This window comes from Erythrolamprus reginae, chromosome 2 (genome assembly GCF_031021105.1).
Source record: "Erythrolamprus reginae isolate rEryReg1 chromosome 2, rEryReg1.hap1, whole genome shotgun sequence".
Taxonomy (NCBI): domain Eukaryota; kingdom Metazoa; phylum Chordata; class Lepidosauria; order Squamata; family Dipsadidae; genus Erythrolamprus; species Erythrolamprus reginae.
The window spans coordinates 194,854,040-194,874,892 of NC_091951.1; the positions used below are offsets into that span (position 1 = coordinate 194,854,040).

Here is a 20,853-nt window from a genome sequence, read left to right on the forward strand (position 1 = left end):
GGCCCTCCAACAGTCTGAGGGACAGTGAACTGGCCCCCTGTGTAAAACGTTTGGGGACCCCTGGTCTAGCCTTTGAACATGGTATAGATTTTGTTATACTGCCTGGTATATTGTGATGTTTGGAGTTGGGTAGCCTCAAATAAATACCTAAACAAGCTCCTCTGCTTCAGCCGAGCTGTCAAAGTCAGTATTTTCTTACGTCTCCTCCAGCAGGAAGGATAATTTCATTTCCCAGTTAGTAGCTGACCCTGCCTGCAGACAACCATACATGTTTTTTTACAAGCCCCTTCTTCCGGTGTCTGAAAAGAAGCAGAAAATAATAACAACAATAACCTTGGGAAGGATTCGATAGGTAGATTAAAAATGCCAAATCCAGTCTAGACTTCTGGCTGACTGTTTGACAAGCCATAATAATGACGAGCCATAATATGTCAATTGCATAATAAATCAATTGCAAAAGGCAGATGTGCTTGGAATAGCTCACATTCTGCAGTGACACCTTTGATTTTATAAAACAACCACAGCCTCTCCCAGGTCCTCAGGAAGGATTTGATTGTTGGATAAAAGTGCCAGATTGAATGTGAACATCTGGAGGACTGATCAGCCATAATAATAATGCACTTTGATGATATATAGTCATGCACTCCTTCCCTCTTTCTGTCCTCTCTAAATGGATTGGGGGAAGGCATGGGTCCTTCGCAGCCACCCACTTCCTTCCCTATCTGGGAGTCTAGGACAACTTGCTGCAGTCTACTCACCATGGCCATCTGGCCATGGCCAACCCAGCGTGGCCATCCCACCAGGGTCATCTCCACCATGGTCAACTCACCATAGGACAACCCACCATGGGATGATCCAAGCAGGATAACTCAATGTAATAAATGTTATCTGCCACAGGTTTTTCTACATGACTTCCCTTGTTTATCAATGGAAATAATGTTGAAGGAACAGTGGATAACTTTTATTGCATTGAGTTATCCCGTGTGCCTCTTTTTCACCATCTGCAGGCTGCAGAGGCTTTCCTAAAGCCTGAAGTGGGTGAAAAATGGCCCGACAGGCCTACTGGAAGTCCGGAGGCTTCAGTAAAGCCTGCACACATGCATTTGGGGGGGGGGAATGCGAGGGTTTGTGCCCGCATGCACAGGGGAAGGGGGAAGCATTATGGATGTAGGCACCCAAGCACACGCTGTTGTACGCATGCCCTTTAAACACCTGGGCAAAAAAAGGTTCGCCATCACTGGTACAGGGTCATCGTCAATGAATTAACTAAATCGGTGAGGAAAGTTGGTACAACTGAGGAATGGAAGTTCTTGTATTTAGGGCTGGGTGGTTGCCAGATTCTACATCCCCACTGCCCATCAAAAAGTATTTCCTGCATGGAAAACAGGTATTTTAAGGTGAGAATGTGCCTCCAAGCTCATACTTTACAAAAGTATGTAACCAGGCAAGTCCCTAAAATGCACATTGCTAGAGAGCTGTGAGTGAGAGATGTAGTGATGACAAGGTGTGAAGTTGAAGAGCTCAAGAGGAGCCAGCACGAAATGTCCACAGTTGCTCCTTGCTGCTTTCATTGACCACTCGGGGATATACAGCATGTTCTGACCATTATCCCACTACCCACAGTTCCACCTGGCGTCAGACTTCTGTAGATGAGCATGCTGAGCTGGGGGACATCAACGCTGACATCAAAAGCTTCCGTTCCACCTGGAGCAAGTACATCCAAGAGAACAAGCAGAAGTGGAAGGAACGAGCTGCCAGTGGTATGGGAATGCTGATGGAATGAGGGAGCTTTGGAGAAATTCCCCCGTACGGGTCCCCGTAAAGCAGTGGTTCTCAGCCTTTCTAATGCCACGACCCTTTAATACAGTTTGTTTATTTATTTATTTATTTATTTATCTGTCTGTCTGTTTATTTATTTATTTCATTTCATTATTTTATTTATTTATTTTTATTTATTTTATTTATTTTATTTATTTTATTTATTTTATTTATTTTATTTATTTTATTTATTTTATTTATTTTATTTATTTTATGTATTTTATTTATTTTATTTATTTTATTTTATTTTATTTTATTTTTTATTTTTTTATTATTTTATTTTATTTTATTTTATTTTTATTTTATTTATTATTTTATTTTATTTTATTTTATTTATTATTTTATTTTATTATTTTATTTTATTATTTTATTTTATTATTTTATTTTATTTTATTTTATTTTATTTTATTTATTTTATTTTATTTTATTTATTTGTATGCCGCCCCTCTCTGGAGACTCAGGGCGGCTAACAGCAGCAATAAAGCAGTGTACAATAGTAGTCTGATGTTAGAAACAATTAAAAACCCATTAATATAAAAAAATCAAACATACATACATACATACCATGCATAGAATTGTAAAGGCCTAGGGGGAAGAGGGTCTCAATTCCCCCATGTCTGACGGCAGAGGTGGGTTTTAAGCAGCTTACGAAAGGCAAGGAAGGTGGGGGCAATTCTAATCTTTGGGGGGGAGTTGGTTCCAGAGGTCCGGGGCCGCCACAGAGAAGGCTCTTCCCCTGGGTCCCGCCAAGCGACATTCCTTAGTTGACGGGACCTGGAGGGGGTCCACTCTGTGGGACCTAACTGGTCGCTGGGATTCGTGCAGCAGAAGGCGGTCCCTGAGATAATCTGGTCCGGTGCCATGAAAGGCTTTATAGGTCATAACCAACATGTGGTGACCCCCAACCATAAGTCTAGCACCAATTCTCCCAACAGAGATTTAAGCTGATTGGCCGGAAGGTCAGAGGGATACCCCCACTATAAACGCCTGATTGGTCAGATTGTAAAAATATGTTCCAGGGCGCCAGAATAGAAGCTTTAGTTCCTAACACCATGGGAAATTTGTCTTTTCCCATGGTCTTAGGCGACCCCTGTGAAATGGTCATTCGACCCCCAAAGGGGTCCTGACTCCCAGGTTGAGAACCACTGCCTTTAAGGCTTCCTGTCCCTTACTTAAGCTGTTAAGAAAAAGAAAGAAAAGGATAATGTTTAGATGTCAACATGGTGATTAGCCTTAGTTTATGACAGATATCCCACATGTATAGGTTGCCTGTTCCTTCACCTATTTTTTCCCAATTAAATTTATTTATTTTCCCTCACAAGATGGAATTTCAAAGTTCCATTCCAGAAGAGAGAGACCCTAACTCCAAGTTCTTCTTCCTGCCATATTCTTCTGTCTGTTAAAGCAGAAGGCTGGGTAGCTCAAGGCCTAGAGCAGTGGTTCTCAACCTTTCAAGTGCCGCGACCCCTTAACACAGTTCCTCATGTGGTGGTGACCCCCAACCGTAAGTCTAGCGCCAATTCTCCCAACAGAGCTTTAAGCCGATTGGCAGGAAGGTCATAGGGACACGCCCACTGTAAATACCCGATTGGTCAGATTGTAAAAACAGGTTCCAAGGTGCCAGAATAGAAGCTTGAGTTCCTAACACCATGGGAAATTTGTCTTTTCCCATGGTCTTAGACGACCCCTGTGAAACGGCTGTTTGACCCCCAAAGGGGTCCCGACCCCCAGGTTGAGAACAACTGGCCTAGAGCTTCCTGCCATCCCACTGGGGTTGGCGTTTGTGTGGCAGCCCTCAAATCCCTGAAAAATCATTGCCATTTTCTCTCTGGCCTGAAGGAAACATGATTAACACTATCTGAACATTGTTTTAAAATAAATATCAGTCACCCTAATCTAACCCTAAAGATAGGAGACAAAGTCCATTTGGTACCATCGCTGGCCCACTATAACCTCCAATCTTCTCCCTCATTTCACCCAAGTGTTGTCTATGATTGTGAAATGGTTGTCTCTTCCTCTTTTTCCTTGGGAACCTTTTCTGTGGCTGGCTTTCTTATAAATTCCTGCAGTATCTCATTGCCAGCTTCTTCAGTGCCACCTGATCTTCCAAGACCCAGGGTCTGTCCAGATCTCTTTCGATCAATGGATAGATAGATCTGGAGCTGGATGCATGGGTAGATGGATCTAGATCTGTGTGCAGATAGATCTAGAACTATGAGTAGGTAGACGTCTGTGGATACTCTGTCATCCAGGTCATGGTTGTCCCAAAGGTGCTTTTTAAAGAGGCAACTGGACTTTCTTTGTTTTTCTTTGAATACGTTTCACTTCTCATCTCTGGGAGTAGCTGGATCTAGATCTAGGGCTAGATTCTACTGCATTTAAATCTGTAGGTAAGTCTAGATCTTTCTCTCTAACCTGTGATGCTATGCTTCTGATTGATCCCCTCACGGTCTAGGAATCACCAACCAGACATCTATTGACGAGCTTTCACCTTGTGAGGAGGAGGCCAGCACACCTGAAAACCGGCACAATCAGAACGGCAATGTGGAATAGCGCTGTGTATGGGAGGAGCAAGGTAAGGGCTTCCCAGCTCTTACTTACCAGAGTGCTGATTGTCTCAGCTAAAAAGCAGGGAATCAGGAAGAACCTAGACTCTTCTTCAGATTTCCTTCTCCTTGCCTTTTTTTTTTTATGGAGAAGGGTTATTTTGTGTGTGCTGTGTTTGTGATACAGGGCTTTTCCTTATTTATTGATTTATTTAAAACACTTGTATAGCTATCCATTTTAGTCCAAACTCTGAGCAGTTCCCCATCAAAATTAAAACAATACAACTTTCTGGTCCACAGAACCAAGAACGACACATGGAATTATTTCTGAGTAGCTCCTTTATTGTTGTTCACGTAGAAACAGAAACTTGCCAGACTAAAGCAGTAACTATAGATCTACTCTCTGATTTGCCATGGAAGAGTCTGACCTTTCTCTTTCCTGCTCACTAAGCATTCCAAGTTAATGGTAGAGAGTAAATAGGAATAGGAATAGAATAGAGTAGGAATAGAATTCTTTATTGGCCAAGCGTGATTGGACACACAAGGAGTTTGTCTTTGATGCATATACTCTCAGTTCTGCTGTTTTGCAAAGAGCTCCTCCCTCCTGCAACTACAGACAACATTCCACCACAATACCGTATCACAGCACAATACATAACATAACATAAAACACACAATACATAACATTCCTTCCACCTAAAGCATTTACATAGCAGGCAACTAATAGCAGGTAGCAAGTCAGAAACCTGACAGACAAAATTCCATGCCACTGGAAAGACCATTCCCCAAGATACCATCTATTTTGCATTCTCACTGGATCTCTGGTTGACCTTGTTCTGCATTATCCTTGGGGTGATAAAGATAAATTTTATATAAATTTGGTGAACTTAGCATGGTTGCAAGAGTCCCAGGATAGTGGGAGTCCACCAAAATCGGATTATCTGGGGGCAGAGCACACAATGCTGGCCAATCTTGCAATGGCCCAGAGAAAGGTCTGAGGCTCCAACAAATCCTCAAATGCTTTAAAAAGGGAGATGAGAATATAACATTTTGGGCTGATCATGTGATGAAAACTATGCAGTGTGTATCAGGGTTGTCAAATTCGATTTCATTGAGGGCTGCATCAGGGTCATGTTTGACCTTGGGGGGCTGGGGAGGGGTCATGGCCAGCTCGATATCAGTCATTGAGGCTCCGTTTTCAGCCGTGAATGGCCTCCTGTAGGCTTCTGCTAGTGAAAACAGCTTAGTCTTACCTGGCAGAGGCACTATGGGCTGGTCCGTCATTGTTTCCGGGCCAGATCTAAGCACCCCACAGGCCTTGAGTTTGACATCCCTGCTGCAGGGGTGAAATTCAGCAGGTTCTGGAGCTGAGATTTCGAGTAGTTAAGGAGAACCGGCAAACATCACCTCTGGCTGGCCCCAGCAGTGGGATGGGAATGGAGATTTTGCAATATCCTTCCCTGCCACACCCACAGAAACAATAGGGAAAAAAATTGAATTTCACCCCTGCTCTTGTGTACAGTATCTAACTTGGAAGCCTCAGATTATGATGATGCCTAAGGTCTATAGTGGCCCCCAAGTGTGGAGGATGAGAGAAACCTCCCAGCTTTGAGTTCACTGATCAAAAGACTCCCTTGTCCAACCTGCTCTTCCCTCGGCTTCGTAAGGAAGGCTAATCTAGAAAGACACAGACACGAGACAAAGGCGTAAGGCCACTTCACACTTTGTTCCCCATATATTATATGGAGCTGAGCCTAGCGGGTGTTGTTCTTTACTTATTACCCCTCCTGCAGTCTTCTGTAGGCTGTCCTGAAGTCTCAAAAGCATCCCCTCAAATACCCCTCTACCGAAGGGAAGAACTTAAGTTGCCTTAAAACTTGCCAGATTGCTGTCAGTGAGATCTGAGCCTAGGATGCTTGAAAGCAGCTCTTGATATCCGAGGTTTGTTTCTACCTCTGCTGTCAAGCCGTTTGGGAGTAGTCCCAACACACCTGAAGGATATCAAGTTGAGGAAAGCTACTCTAAATCAATTGGTAGCAACTAAATCCTGTTGCTGTTCTTTTCAAACAGGGGCAGACTGCTATTACCGCCACTACCTATGTGCTGGGCATGCAGCTTCCATTGTCTTGCATAGCACGTGCCTCCCCAGTGTGTTTTTCCTTCTGTGCATGCACAGGAAGTAAAAATGCACTGAAATCTTGGCAAGGGGACACAAATATTATCACATGTCTATTTTTCTTCCTATGTATTTGTGTATTGGACAAATGAATAAATAAATAAAATAAATAAGTGCATGAAGCAAAAAATACAAAAAATTGAAGAAAAAAATTGAAGGAAAATGATGGCGGGGCCCACGGGACTGCCACCTGAGCAGTTGCGCGCAAATTGCACGATGTAGCAGCTGTTACCAATGCGCAGTCCCCTACTGCACCAGTGTAGCAACCCACTACTGATTCCAACTGAGAAGAGCAATCACCTGCAGTGACTTATCCTTCTGGCAAGGATCTGGTTATCTTCTTTCTTTATCTCTCTCTCTTTCTCCACCTTTAATTCTGCTTCTATTTTTAACCGGCAGGTTTTCAACACAGTTTACTCCAAAGTCTTCGATACCATCGACTCAGCACCATCCGCACAGGGAGGGAGCCCCTCCCCCGGCTCGAGAAGGGTGTGACATGAATGCGACCATCAATACTACTAGTAATAATATTAATACTGATAAATGCAAGTGTTACCGAGTCAACGACGTCGACATCACACAGTACACACTGCCTGCCCCATCCCTGAGTTGCAGAGAGAATGAAAGACTGAGACCCTCCCTTCCCCCCCCCCCGGGTATAACGTCCTCCCATCCCCGAGTGCAAGTGGGCAAAAAAGGCCCAAGGGTAACGCTGGGACCGGTCACCCCAAACAATCCCCTTTCGTGCCCAACAGCCCAGGTAAGGCTTTTCACTGCCAAACCAGCCAAGCGACTGCCAAGGCAACTGTCTCCACTTTCTGCACCCAACCTCCCTTTTAGAGAAAGAATGGTGGTGGCTGTACTGTGGGTGAAGAGTATCAGGAGGGTATTATTATTATTATTATTTTCAACTGAGCATGGCAGGTATGTATGTGTCTGATGGCGGGGACTCTCATCCCTGCTTGATGGCCTCTGGAGTAGGCTTTGAGTGTTTTGATCTCAGCAGTCCTTCACCGCCCCTAATGAAATTCTCCCCATAGGGCAACATCCTGCTGTCTCTCTCTCATCCAGCTGCTTGCATGGGGAAAGGACATTGCTGTGGTCTTTTTCCCCCTGGTTTTGAAGATGTCCAATTTTCAACTGCTGTGGCATTAACGACTCAGATATAAAATGCATCCTCTCTCCCTCCTTCGGGCAACAGCTTAAATACCGTGAGCAAACTCTGATCCTCACCTGCTGTTCCCCCCACCCATATCATTAAATGTTGCCCAATCATTCCAGCATTTCAGAGAGATAAGCAAGTGAAGGTAATCTCTCTTTAGAAGCAGCTGCTTCTTCAGCTCTGGCCTGGAAACTCAAGTCATGTTTCCTTCTCCCCGTCATAAAACTCAATCCCTGCTATTGGGAATTTGCAGTATGGGTGGAGGCCAGAAAGCTTTGGGCCAGCAAGAGATTTCACAACTGTTAGGACTCGACCTGCAGAAAGTTCACAGTATCTCAATTCAGACTTCCCCAATCTAATGCTTTCCAAATAGGTTGCTCTACAACTTTGTTCATGTTTATTAGCCACAGTGATTACAGTGCGGTACTGCAGGCTACTTCTGCTGATCATTGGCTGCCAGCAGTTTGACAGATCGAATCTCATCAGGCTCATCTAGAATTGACAGGGATCGCAAGGGATAGTTGGGTGGGGAAGAGAGAGAGAGAGGAGGCTGGCTGGGGAATGAAATGAATTGTAGTCCAACTCATTTAGAAGGCACTCAGTTGGGGACCACTGGGATAGTAGTATGTGTCACTCATTTGTGCGCATCAGGATTTCAGCATCTGTTTTTCCTCCCACTGAGATTGTAGGTTTAAATGCTCCTTCGACAGAAAAACTCTCCCTCTCTCTCGTGTCAGTGGAGATTCTCAGTCCCATGCAGGTTATGGTAGACCCAAAGGCGCTTTTTCAAAAGGCAACTGTATTTTTCCTCGAAGACGTTTTGCTTCTCGTCCAAGGAAACTTCTTCAGTTCTGGCGGAACAGTGGAGAGTGGAAGGATTTATCTTCCTTAGCAATCATCTGGACACTATGGTGTCCTGCTAACATGGATGTTGAGATCAGGATGAAAAAAAGAAAGAAATTGCCTGCAGACAAAGGCGTTCTGAGAAGGGCATCTCGCTAGCAGAAAAGGAGAAAAGACCAGGGTTTATGTAACTTGAATCCGGAGCACAGAGTAATGTTAGGGCTCAGCTAAGTAATAACATCATACTTGTCACCAAGGGCAAATTGTCTTTCTGTCAAGCTGCAGATCATTCCATAGATCTGAACGGTGGCAATATGTCTTCCAGATTGGTTGCTATTGAAGCCCTGGCACTTCTTTCACATTTAGCAGCAAATTAGAACAGAAGCGTGGTTTTGACTTGTTGGGGATGCATATTAGATCAGTTGTGGCTCTAAGACTCTGGAACATAGAAGAAACGTCTTTGAAGTTCATCTACAAAATTGAGACACGCTTATTTCATTGCTGTTGAAGAGCAAGTTTGGCTAATTCCCATTTTTGGCACACTTTCATTCGCTTATACTGCTGTTTGCTAAATTACAGTAGTCTGAGCTGCCAATATAATACGACACAGCTGCAAGTGTACACAGCAAAGAAATGCTACGGTCAGGATAAGGGCATTGGGGTGCAGTGGTAGATGCCAAGAAACTGCCACAACTTGAGAAATGGCTTGGCGGCAGACTGTCATTTGACAGGCAATTTGGGCATCAAAGCAATCCGGTGACACCCCATCATTGGCTAATCTGTAGCAGGAATTTGGTTAGTTCATGTTCCAAGTACATCTGTGTGTCTTAGGGCACAATAAACACAAGACAATTGTGAGAAATCTTAGGGAGAGCTAAGACATGTAAGTTTAGGAAGAGATGTACAGAGCAGCTCAAGAGGACCCTAAGGAATTTGCAAAACCTCCCCAAATCAGACTCTCAATCCTTTAAAAAACCCTACTAGGATAATAATGGAGAGAATGTATTCCATGTGCAGGGATGTTTACCTTCTTAACTGGGGAGAACAAGATTTGTGTGATTGGGTGCTAAGTGCAGGAACAAGAGGTTAGTTCTAGGTGCGTTATCCCAGATGCTTTTAATGAATGCATAGGTTGATTTTAGATGGTCATTCCCAGATGTTGGCCTTTTCATTGTGAACAGTGTAAAAAAGGCAAACTGGTGATCCTCTGTGAAAAATCAATTGGTTGGGCCAACATTGCCAATGGTCTCTTTACGTTTCTTTAGCTACGGAGCTCAGAGCATCAAGGCAGCAGGATAGAATTATCTTCTTGCATTTGGCTCAGGCACTGCAAGAAGAAAGAAGATAGGATAAGTGGGTTTTATTTTTTTTTTCAGATTAGCCTCAGGGTGGGAACAGCCTATTTGGCTTAAGCTCCAGAGGAAGAAGTTCTATACAGAGATGGATGAATAATGGGAAAAGCCACCATTTAAGTACAGTATACAGAAGTAAAAGTAGAGTATAGTTATGGTGACTGTGATGGGAATGGATATCTTGTTTCTTCACAATGAACATCACTTTTCCTGACTCTGCAGTTAGGCCAACAACACAACTAATAGAATCCCCCTCTCCCGCCTTTTCTCCAAGTAGATTCTTCTTTTGAAATGGAGATGTAGCTGAAAATTTGCCCTATATTTCTTCTTCGGCTGTGCCACCTAATCTAACATTCTGAATGTTTTCCTGGAGACCAACACGATTGAACAAGGATCATAGTGGATTGGAGCTATTTTTGTCCTAATTTGGCTAGTTCTCCAAGTGTTCAACTCGGGCAAAACTTCCTGTTTGCATTTCCATCTTCCTTGTCCTCTTCCCTCAGTCCCACAACTTTGTAAATATCTCTTTGTCAAAAACATTTGGTCCTTGGAACTCTGTATGTATTTGTACCTCGGACATAATTTTTTCTACCATGCAGTAACTCTCTCTCTCTTTTTTTTTGATTGTCGTTCTGTTTCTTGAAGTCAGATTCTTATTATAACAGCTCCATGTTCCAATGCAGAATTCCAAATTATGCGCATGTAAAAGCAACTTTAAAAAGAAGAAACAAATAAAATAAAAGGAGGGGGAAAATCAAAGAAGCATTTTGACTCCTGGTTTGTTTATCAGAAATTTCATAGAAAAGGGAGGGGGGGTCAACCTTTTTTTAAAAAATGCTTGTCAGTACAATACATTAGCTCTTATGCAAATACTTATGCAAGTTTGAACAGCTATACTCATTTTCTAATTTTTGCTTAAAAATCTGCACAAGGATTCTCATTTACATACATAGTTTCCCTTAGTGTTTTTAAAATATGCATGAGCATAGAATTCGATTCAAACATTTAGGAATTTAATGGGAAACTATCTGAGTTGCCCTAGACATTTAATAGTTTCATATAATTGTAGAGATTAAGAGAGAGCCATTAACCAGAGACGTTTTCTGGAGAAGTAATGTAGGTGGAAAGAGGGCTTATAATACTAATTAATATGCTAATTTGGTGTGAAGCAGCAAAGTCAGGCTCTTTAGGTCAATTGCTGAAATAAGATTCCATTCTTAATAACAAAAGTTGCCAATACAGTAATACCTCAGCTAACGAACTTAATTGGTTCCTGGAGGAGGTTCGTAAGGCCAAAAGTTCGTAAGATGAAACAATGTTTCCCATAGGAAACAATGTAAAGTCAATTAATGCGTGCAAGAACACCCCCCCCCCCGCAAAAATGGTGCTCCGCTGGGCGCCGCTGCTCGACTGTCGCCTTTTGAAACAGCTGGGGGGTTTCTCGGCGTCCTCCCAAACCCGAACACCAAACCCAAACTTTTGCCAAACTTCTGGGTTCAGGAGGTTGCCGAGAAGCCCTACATCCCATCTGTCGCATTTTGAAACAGCTGGGGGGCTTCTCGGCGTTCTCCCGAATGCCGAACCCAGAAGTTCGGCAAAAGTTCGAGTTCAGCGTTTGGGTTCAGGAGGATGCTGAGAAGCCCCGCCGCCCGGCTGTCAGCTTTGCAAAAGAGCCGCAGAGCTGTAGGGCCGGTCGGGATGTTCAAATGGAGGTGGGGAATCCCAATAGGGAATTCCATGGGCGGAGCTTTGACGTCATGAAGACGTCTTTCCTGGCCGGCCGAAACGTGGACTCCAGCCCCCCGGCTGTTTCAAAAGGTGACAGCCGGGTGGCGGCGCTTCTCGGCAGCCACCCGAACCCGACCTTTTGCCAAACCTCCGGGTTCGACATTTGGGCGGCGGGTTGGTAAGACGGAAAAAGTTTGAAAGAAGAGGCAAAAAATTTCCAAACCCCGGGTTCATATCTCGGAAAGTTTGTATGACGAGGGGTTCGTATCACGAGGTACCACTGTATTTACTGTGATATTGTATGCCATGCAACAGGCTTTGAAAACCAGAACTGCCGGGGTAGTGCAATAAATAAATAAACAATGAATACACTGAGCAAAACCTTTCTGCAAAATTTGACATTGATAAGATGGAATTTTCTTTTCTTTTTTCCTCCCTTGCAAAGTGAACTGATTGGAGGGTAAAGGATTTTAAAAATGTAGGCATATAATGGGGAATAAATATTGAAAGAAGTACGGCAACACAAGTGAGCATTTCAGGCCAGACCAAGAATGGCATAGAAAAATCCAGTCAAACTTCAGTTCTTTATGTGCTTACATCATATAACTAGAACAGTGTTTCCCAACCTTGGCAACTTGAACATATCTGGATTTCAACTCCCAGAAGTCCCCAGCCAGCATTCGCTGGCTGGGGAATTCTGGGAGTTGAAGTCCAGATATCTTCAAGTTGCCAGGGTTCGGAAACACTGAACTAGAAGCTTACCAGACTAAACCTATATTACTTAGAGCCTTAATGAATATAACCTTGGAAATTCTAGGGAGTGGCTCTGCTAAATTTCTTGCTTCCAATCCAGCTTTAGGCTATGTTGGCTCTTGTTTCCTTTCCTTGGAATTTGCTCCCTCTTTTCTGGGAAACTAATGCCTCACTGTAGTCCACCATGCCACTTCTCCCTTCATAGACACAGTCCATCAGGGCAGGCTATGCAAGCAGCCCAGTTTGTTCCCTATTGTGTGCCTGCTTACTCTCATGTAATCCTTTCCTCTCCTATCTTTCTTCTTTGTGAGACGGGTGGAAGTAAAAACTGAACACATCAGGTACAGGAGAGATTACATACAGAAATCACTTGTGCTCTCTCCCCCCTCCCTTGCAGAATAGAGAGGAAGGGATTATAAGAGAGCAGGCAGGGACACAATGAGAAATAAAGAGAACTTTTTTGTGAAATATGCTCGGAGCTGCTGGCACCACAGCATTGTGTGTTCACCATACTGTGCCTGCTTACTCTCATGTAATCCTTTCCTCTGCAATCTTTCTTTGCGAGACGGGTGTAGGTAAAAACTAAACACATCAGGTACAGGAGAGATTACATACAGAAATCACTTGTGCTCTCCCCCCCCCCACTTCCTTGCAGAATAGAGAGGAAGGGATTATAAGAGAGCAGGCAGGCACACAATGAGAAATAAACAGAACTTTTTTGTGAAATATGCTCGGAGCTGCTGGCACCACGGCACTGTGTGTTCACCATACTGTGCCTGCTTACTCTCTTGTAATCCTTTGCTCTGGAATGAATGTAAATACAAACATTAAATCCCTTTTTGGAAATTACTCTAATTCCTAAGGAAAGCTACAGCGAAATTGTTGGGAAGCAAGCAAAAGATAAATGTGTGAAACTAGCTGATCAGTTATAGGCACCAGTTGCACTGGCTATTCCGGCACTATATCAGATTGAGCATTCTAAAGCATGGGTGTCAAATCAATCATATCACGTCACATTTTGTGCTGTTGTCACATTATTTTTTTGCCTTTGTGGAGCCGGGGTGGGTGTGGCCTGCGCATGATGCATCCATCCCATGGACTGCCAGCTTGACAGGCCTGTTTTAAAGGGTGGGGAACATGGATAAAGAAAGCTCAGTTGCAGTCTCTCGATTTTCCACTTAGGGACAGCTTTGCTTAATGACAAAACATAGAATAACTGAGTTGGAAAAAACCTTGGGCCTTCTAGTCTAACAACTTGCTCAAACAGGAGACTTCATATCCAATGGCAAATGGCTATCCACTCTTCTTGAAAACCTCCAGTGATGAAGCATTCACAACTTCCAGAGGTAAGCCATTCCAATGATGTAATTGTTCTTACATAGTCTCAATCGTTCCTAAATCCATAGCCATGAGGATTACCTGTAAATTTTCTGAGAATCAATTACACATTTTTAATGCCATCTCCACAGAATTAACAAGGATCTTTTGGCTAAGACTGGGGGTACCCTCACCCTCCAAGTTCCATCTGCCCATCCATCATAACCAGAGCTGTAAATTCAAAGCTCAGAAATATGTGAACTGCAATTGTGACTGCCCAAGTTTAAATCTTTCTTGAAGCCATTGGGTGACTTCGAATCGCTCTGCTTTATTTGAGGGTAAAGGAGAGGGCAGTATTAATTATATTTCCTTGAGAAGAGAAAGTGAAAAACTTCTCATCTTCTTGTTCCATGATCCAGAACACCATAACCAGCCCTGCCCTTATGGCCCATATGCCATATCTTTTGGAATATAAGACGCACCAGAGTATAAAATACACCTAAGTTTTGGGGGAGGGAAAAAATAATCTGCCTACCAGGCATTCATCTGGCTAGTTTTTAGTCTGGTCAGCTTCAACACATTAGTTTACTGGTTTTGAGCCCATGTGCTTGTTTTTTAACCCCCTGATTGGGGATAAAAAACAGTTTCTAAAACACTTTTCTCTCTTCAGAGAGAAACAATAAGAAAATCAGGCAAAGAGAAGATCACTTTACTAGCAAAGCACAGATCGTACCTCATTAGGGCTGGAAAAAAGGCAGAAGATTGTCAGAGGGAACAGCAATGAAAGAAGCAGGCAAAGGGAAGATTGTTTAGCTAGCAAAGCACAGATCGCATCAGCACCTCGTTAGGACTAAAAAAAAGCTTAGTAAAAGCTACATTCACAGTATAAGACTCAGCCTCTTTTGGGGGGACATGGTGCATCTTATACTCCAAAAATATGGTATGTTTTTCAGGAAGCAACTGAAAATTCATTGACTACGTATATTCCTCTTATAGGAAAGAATACACAGGATTACAGCCTCAGCTAAATTTGGGAGTTCTATAGCAATAGCATTTAGACTTATGTACCGCTTCATAGTGCTTTTCCAGCCCTCTCTAGTTGGTTTACAGAAATAGCATATTTCCCCCAACAATCTGGGTCCTTATTTTACCCACCTCAGAATGACAGAAGGCTGAGTCAACCTTGAGCCGGTGGTGAGATTTGAACTGCTGAACTGGCTCTATATTTGTATGAGCAAATCAGTAGGGAATGCTAAACAACTTTTGAAAAAATCCAGGAGAAAACTGCTATATGCCCTTGTTAAGCTTTAAGATGGCAATAGGGGATTTTGTATAGCCAATAGCTGGGAGTAAAGTTGGGTATATCATGAGCGGATGACTCTAGACCGTGATCAATAGACAGATCCCTCAGATGGACTTTCAAATGAATGTTAATAGTATGTTTTTCAGTTCCTGCAGCCTGAGTTTAGTGTGTGCTTCCTCTTAGAAGTGTTTGCTCTTCTGATCACAGAAGGATTTAACTTCCTTTGTAATCAGGGCAGAATCGGTAGTATCAATATTTGGGACCAAGAACCAGTCTTGCAAGTCAAGAGAAAGGGTTGCCAACGGTATTCTCAATGTGGATGCCAAATGATGCCGCATCACAAACACTATGCAAACCACACTGGCATAGCCAGTGATGAAGGACTCACAAACCAAGCAAAGATGACCCATTTAATAAAGAAGCAGGATTCACAGGTGGGGTGTGTGTGAGGATGCAGAGTCCAGCATTGTAGTCCAGATACGTAAAACCAATTCAGGGATACAGCAGTGTAGGACTTAGGACAGTCCCAAGCAGGCAGTTTGCTCTGAACTTTCACACGGTTCCTGATTGCAGCCGCTTCATCATCTGGGGGGTGGGATTATGTTGCGAACAATAATATAAGAAAAGCCCCCTCCCCATTCACCAACTATATATAGTCTACTTCTCATCTAGGCTATGTTCAACTAGTTCCCTTATTAAGACATGGCAACCTTGAATGTATTTCGGATTTGAATGGATGATGTAGCCCTTCGGATGCTGTCAAACTACTATTTCTAGCCGCCAGCACGATCGAAGGGGAAAAGAAGGCCGCAAACTGTAATTCAACATCATTAGAAGGGCTGCTGGTTTTTCCACTTTTAAAAGTTTAAAACACTGGTGGTACATCTAAAACGAGAAGGGGGGGAAGGGCAGCTATTGCAAACCCTCCTGATCATTCATAGGCATATAAATTTGTATCCCGGTACTCATGATCTTGTAATACTTGCATGGCAACTCTTGGAGGTTTTGCACACAGGTGCGACAAAGAGGCCTGTAGGTGTGACAGCAGAAATGCTGGTTTGTTCTCGGAAGGCACTGCTGGGTGGTACTGTTGGTGGACTTCCACTAGGAGGAGAATCGAGGGGTGTTGGATAAGGACCAGAGCTGCCCAGTTTTCCTTACCTAAGAAGGAGGCAGGATTCGGCAGAATAGAACTGGAACCAAGAGATGGGCTTGAAGGCAGCTGAAGGAGCCTACCCCACAACACCAGAGGAGAAATCTCTCTTATTCCGGTCCAGGTTGATAACTATGTGGCATACTGGGGCCGTGCAGAACTTCCAAAGTTGGCTTGGCTCTTTTTGATGGTTTACCACCGTGCATCCCGAAGCAACGTGCCCCATCTCTGAATCCTTTGCTTCTCATCGCTTTGCTAACGGTTCCCAGGTGCATTCTGCCCAAATGACACACCTGTGCAGACTCTTCGACTCATCTTCCAGCTATCTGGAGTGGCAAAGATGAGGCTCTGAGGTGCCCTAACAAGAATCGCATTGTCTCTTCACCCGGACTAGATGAAGGCTTTTGTGGTGCGAAGCACAGTTGTGCCCAGGCTTAGTGTACACCAGCATGCAGTCCATCTCGTGTGTGTCACCCTAAATTCTTGCTGCCTTGAGATGCATGCTCGGAGGGAGCTACGAGACCCCAGCATACATGAAAGCTATGCTGGAGCGGAAAGCAATACAAGGTTCAAGAAAACAATAAGACAGCTATCAAAATATCATACAGTGTAGAAAACAAGGCCTAAAGAAAACTTTCCTCGGACCAGGTTTTTGGCCACGTGGACTGCCAACCTGGAGAGGCGAAATCTCGAGCAACTTTGGAGGGTGATAGCTTTGGACATAGAATCTGGCGAAAGGAGTAAAATATTACAGAAAATTCCCTTCGTTCTATTCAACAGCAGAGGAGAGAAAAGATGAATTGGCGTTTGAGCCATACTATATCATGTTGGCAAGGAGAAACTTCTAATGATTGTCTATGGCAGGGGTCTCCAACCTTGGCAACTTTAAGACTTGTGGACTTCAACTCCCAGAGTTCCTCAGCCAGGTTTGCTGGCTGAGGAACTCTGGGAGTTGAAGTCCACAAGTCTTAAAGTTGCCAAGGTTGGAGACCCCTGGTCTACGGAACAACACAAAAAGTGGCCCATCAGGAGGTAGAATTCCTGGTTCTTTTTTCACACATACACAGAGTGGGCCAGAGGCAAGGGAATGCACAGCAGGACACTCAGTCAGGGCCTCACCCTTGGAGTCTACAGTAGTCCAGCTCTAGGCTTAAGCTCACCTTCCTATCTTGTCTGCCTTCACATATGCTAGATTACCTCCGTCCAATGTGGCTTGGAGTGATGGAGGTTATCATCCAACCAGGAAAAGAATGGCCTGAAGAACTTTTAATCAGCCTCGCATCTGTTGCTTGGGAGAGCTGGGCTGCCACTCAGGGCCAAATGCAGAGGCGTTTCCATCACTGATTAAAATCTGTCAGTGCTCTAGGCTAAATCTCTAATATTGTATGACCACGAAACTCAAAAGGGAAGGGGAGGGGGGGGGTTCCACTTAAAAAATAAAATAAGACAGGGCCATTACAAATATGACCTAGTCATTGAGATCTTTTTCTTTTTTTTTAAAAAAACCCACAATCATTTAAAAAGAAGGAAGGACGGAAAAAAGGGAGAGGGGAAGGAAGGAAGGAAAAGGAAGGGAGGGAGGGAGAGAAGGAGGAAGGAAAGGAAAAAGGAAGGAAGGAAGGAAAGGGAGGGAGGAAAAGAAGGAAGGAAAGGAAAAGGAAGGAAAGAAAGAAGGGAGAGGGAGGGAGGGAAGAAAGGAAGGGAAAGGAAGAAGGAAGTAAGGAAAAGGAGGGAGGAAAGAAAAAGGAAGGAAAGGAGGGAGGGAGAAAGGAAAAGAAGGAAGGGAAAGGGAGGGAGGAAGAAGGAAGGGAGAGAGGGTGGAAGAAAGGAAAGGAAGGGGAAGGAAGGAAGGAGAAGGAAGGAAGGAAGGAAGGAAGGAAGGAAGGAAGGAAGAGCTGTGCGATATTCCTCAGGTATGCGTGAGCCCTGTGTCCAGCTGTAACTCTGTGCCTGCCTCCAGCAGAGAATCACCTATAGAGAAGAAGAACAAAACAAAACAGTTAGAGAGACACTTTTTGCAACAAAACCGTGGGGGAGGGGGCATTTTCAGGATGCCATAATCCAAACAGAACCATGCTTCTAGATAGACTTCCGCTTTTTCCTTGAACTGACCAAAAGGTATGACCAAAGTCTCCTGTGGTTTGTGTGAGCTGCATAGAATTCTGTTCCCTTATTGGTAGAATGCCAAACAGAAAGATGGTTGGATAGACAGACAAGACAGACAGAAGCTCCTACCGAAGCAGGGGAAACTGTTTCCGCCTTCCCCAAGCATTGAATTATAAATGTAGGCAGTCGCCCACACTTTTTCGGCACCCGAAGGAAAAAACGTTCGCCATCACAGATCTAATAGAATAGAATAGAATTCTTTATTGGCCAAGTGTGATTGGACACACAAGGAATTTGTCTTGGTGCATATGCTAAAAGCGTACATAAAAGAAAAAGATACATTTGTCAAGAATCATGGTGTACCCAGTAAGATTCTGTCTCCGGTTCCTCATCCCCAAGAGACCAGAGTTTCATGGGCTTCTTCGAGCCAGCTTTATTGCTGCTCCCAAGGATTTTGGGAGAGTTTTAAGAGATGTATGTGGCTTTAGGCTGGGTATCAGGTTGGAAGGACCTCACAAAGGCCCAGGCCTCCTTTGAAACCTGCTTCTCTAAACCCCTACCTCCATCTGAGCAATAAAGCAACTTTCAGTTTGGATTAGGCTGGGCTCTTGGGGATAGCAGCACAATGTAATCTTTCTCTGGTTTGATTGCAGCTGAGCTAATCCAACCTGAAAGGAGAATTGACTGCCATCGTCATGGGTGGCTCCCCAAAGGAAAGTGATGTGTCTTTTGCTGGCTGACACACAACACATTCAGGATTTTATTCTTTTCAAGCCTGCGGGTGTTGGTTTCCTGCACTGCATCCAAGCCCTGCTATCTCCTGTGCTAGCTGAGAAGTAACAAGCAGGAGATAATGAGAATTATTATCAAGAGCCAGGATTGATTGCTTTAATTCAATTCAATGCCGACCAAGTCACAATGTTGGAATGATTCAGTCGCTGGGACAGTTTTTTGCAACCCGGCTTCTGAAAACCTATCAAGAACTTATCTTGGTGGGGTTTTGCCTGAGTGATTTGATTCTTTTGTGCATGACCGAACACGGCATTGTCACTCTGCTGGTTGCCCACATAAGCCATTATGTTTTGTTTTTAATTTAATGTGCAGGGTGAATCAGGGAGGTTGGTCGGTGACTAAACCGTGGTTAGTATTTAAGACAACAAACCACAGTTCCAGACTTTTGTTGGCTTACTATCATGGGTGGGTTCTAACTGACCTCGCGTCCGGTTTGCTTCCTCCTATGCAGTGTGCACGTTCCATGCCATGTGGCTGGGCCGTGTGTGGGCACACTTTCCACAAGTATGCACACACATAGCGTGCCAAAAACTTGGCTTCTCTGTATGTTCAGAAGCCAAAACCAAGATGGCAGCACCCATGGACTGGCACCAACAGAATCTGTTCTGAGACGTCACCATTGGTTTACTTATGGTTCTAAAGAATCGGTTAGAACCAGTAGGAACAAATCTCTGCTTACTATGCTTACTCTTACTTGTGAGTCTCAGGAGAAGAGTGGCATAGAAATCAAATGAAAGAATGAATGAATGAAGGAAGGAATGAACAAACAAGCAGGAAGAGGGAGATTGTGATCCCGCTGAATAGAGCGCTGGTGAGACCACATTTGGAATACTGTGTTCAATTCTGGAGACCTCACCTACAAAAAGATATTGACAAAATTGAACAGGTCTAAAGACGGGCTACAAAAATGGAAGGTCTTAAGCATAAAACATATCAGGAAAGACTTAATGAACTCAATCTGTATAGTCTGGAGGACAGAAAGGAAGGGGGGGGACATGATTGTAACATTTAAATATGCTAACGGGTTAAATAAAGTTCAGGAGGGAAGTGTTTTTAATAGGAAAGTGAACACAAGAACAAGGGGGAACAATTTGAGGTTAGTTGGGGGAAAGATCAGAAGCAACCTGATTTTATTCTACTGAAAGAGTAGTAGATGCTTGGAATAAACTTCCAGCAGACATGGTTGGTAAATCCACAGTAACTGAATTTATACATGCCTGGGATAATCATATATCCATCCTAAGATAAAATACAGGAAATAATACAAGGGCAGACTAGATGGACCATGAGGTCTTTTTCTGCCGTCAATCTTCTATGTTTCTATGAGTGGTACTTTGGCTTTATGTGATGTATTCATGAGAATGCAAATTCCTGGTTTATTCCTACTTGCTTTTGTTTCTAGCTCAAGCCTCTGATATCAGGGATACAAGTCAAGACTAACTGATTATTGATCGATTATAATGACCGTGTACCATCAAGTCACTCCTAGTCAAAAATCCATGGATTATCTTCATGACCAAGTCAAGAGTCTGGGATGTCCTGTCCCTCAAAATTTGGCTGACCAATCTGCAATTTATTTTGCTTACGTAGAAGAATTGTTTGTTCAACCAAACCAAGCATACACCCTCACCCCAACCACCTTATGTGGTTATACCTACTCCTTGGGCAGCCTGTCCTTCTCCATGGAGTTCTCCGGTGATATGTGAATCCCTGGCTTTTCTGAGCACAAGTAAGACCTCATTTTGTCAGAGCTCCCTGCACCGCACGCTTCTGTGACTCTTCCCTCTGTTAAAAGAAAAAAAAA

General features: G+C 43.6%; 2 protein-coding genes across 8 annotated transcripts in view; one reads left to right on the forward strand and one right to left on the reverse strand.

The window, feature by feature from the left end:
* PDE1B (phosphodiesterase 1B) overlaps positions 1-10,659 on the forward strand; it is a 230,555-nt gene extending 219,896 nt beyond the window's left edge. For all 3 annotated transcript variants that reach the window (XM_070741008.1, XM_070741010.1, XM_070741009.1), the window contains 3 exons: positions 1,624-1,760; positions 4,274-4,393; positions 6,940-10,659. In XM_070741008.1, the coding sequence (XP_070597109.1) occupies positions 1,624-1,760; positions 4,274-4,371 (235 nt within the window). In that variant the 3' untranslated portion in view covers positions 4,372-4,393; positions 6,940-10,659. The remainder of the gene's footprint in view (positions 1-1,623; positions 1,761-4,273; positions 4,394-6,939) is intronic.
* Positions 10,660-15,395: 4,736 nt separating this feature from the next.
* PPP1R1A (protein phosphatase 1 regulatory inhibitor subunit 1A) overlaps positions 15,396-20,853 on the reverse strand; it is a 123,577-nt gene continuing 118,119 nt past the window's right edge. The window contains exons 6-8 of one of the 5 annotated variants that reach the window (XR_011558138.1): positions 20,708-20,834; positions 17,154-18,122; positions 15,396-17,026 (exon numbers count right to left, since the gene is read on the reverse strand). Coding sequence is in view for 3 of the 5 variants with exons in the window: in XM_070741012.1 (XP_070597113.1) it covers positions 18,119-18,122; positions 20,708-20,834 (131 nt within the window). In the remaining 2 variants the exon portion in view is untranslated. Of the gene's footprint in view, positions 17,027-17,089; positions 18,123-20,703; positions 20,835-20,853 lie in introns of those variants that run through there. The other 4 variants (XR_011558139.1, XM_070741012.1, XM_070741014.1 and 1 more) reach the window with 4 other exon arrangements.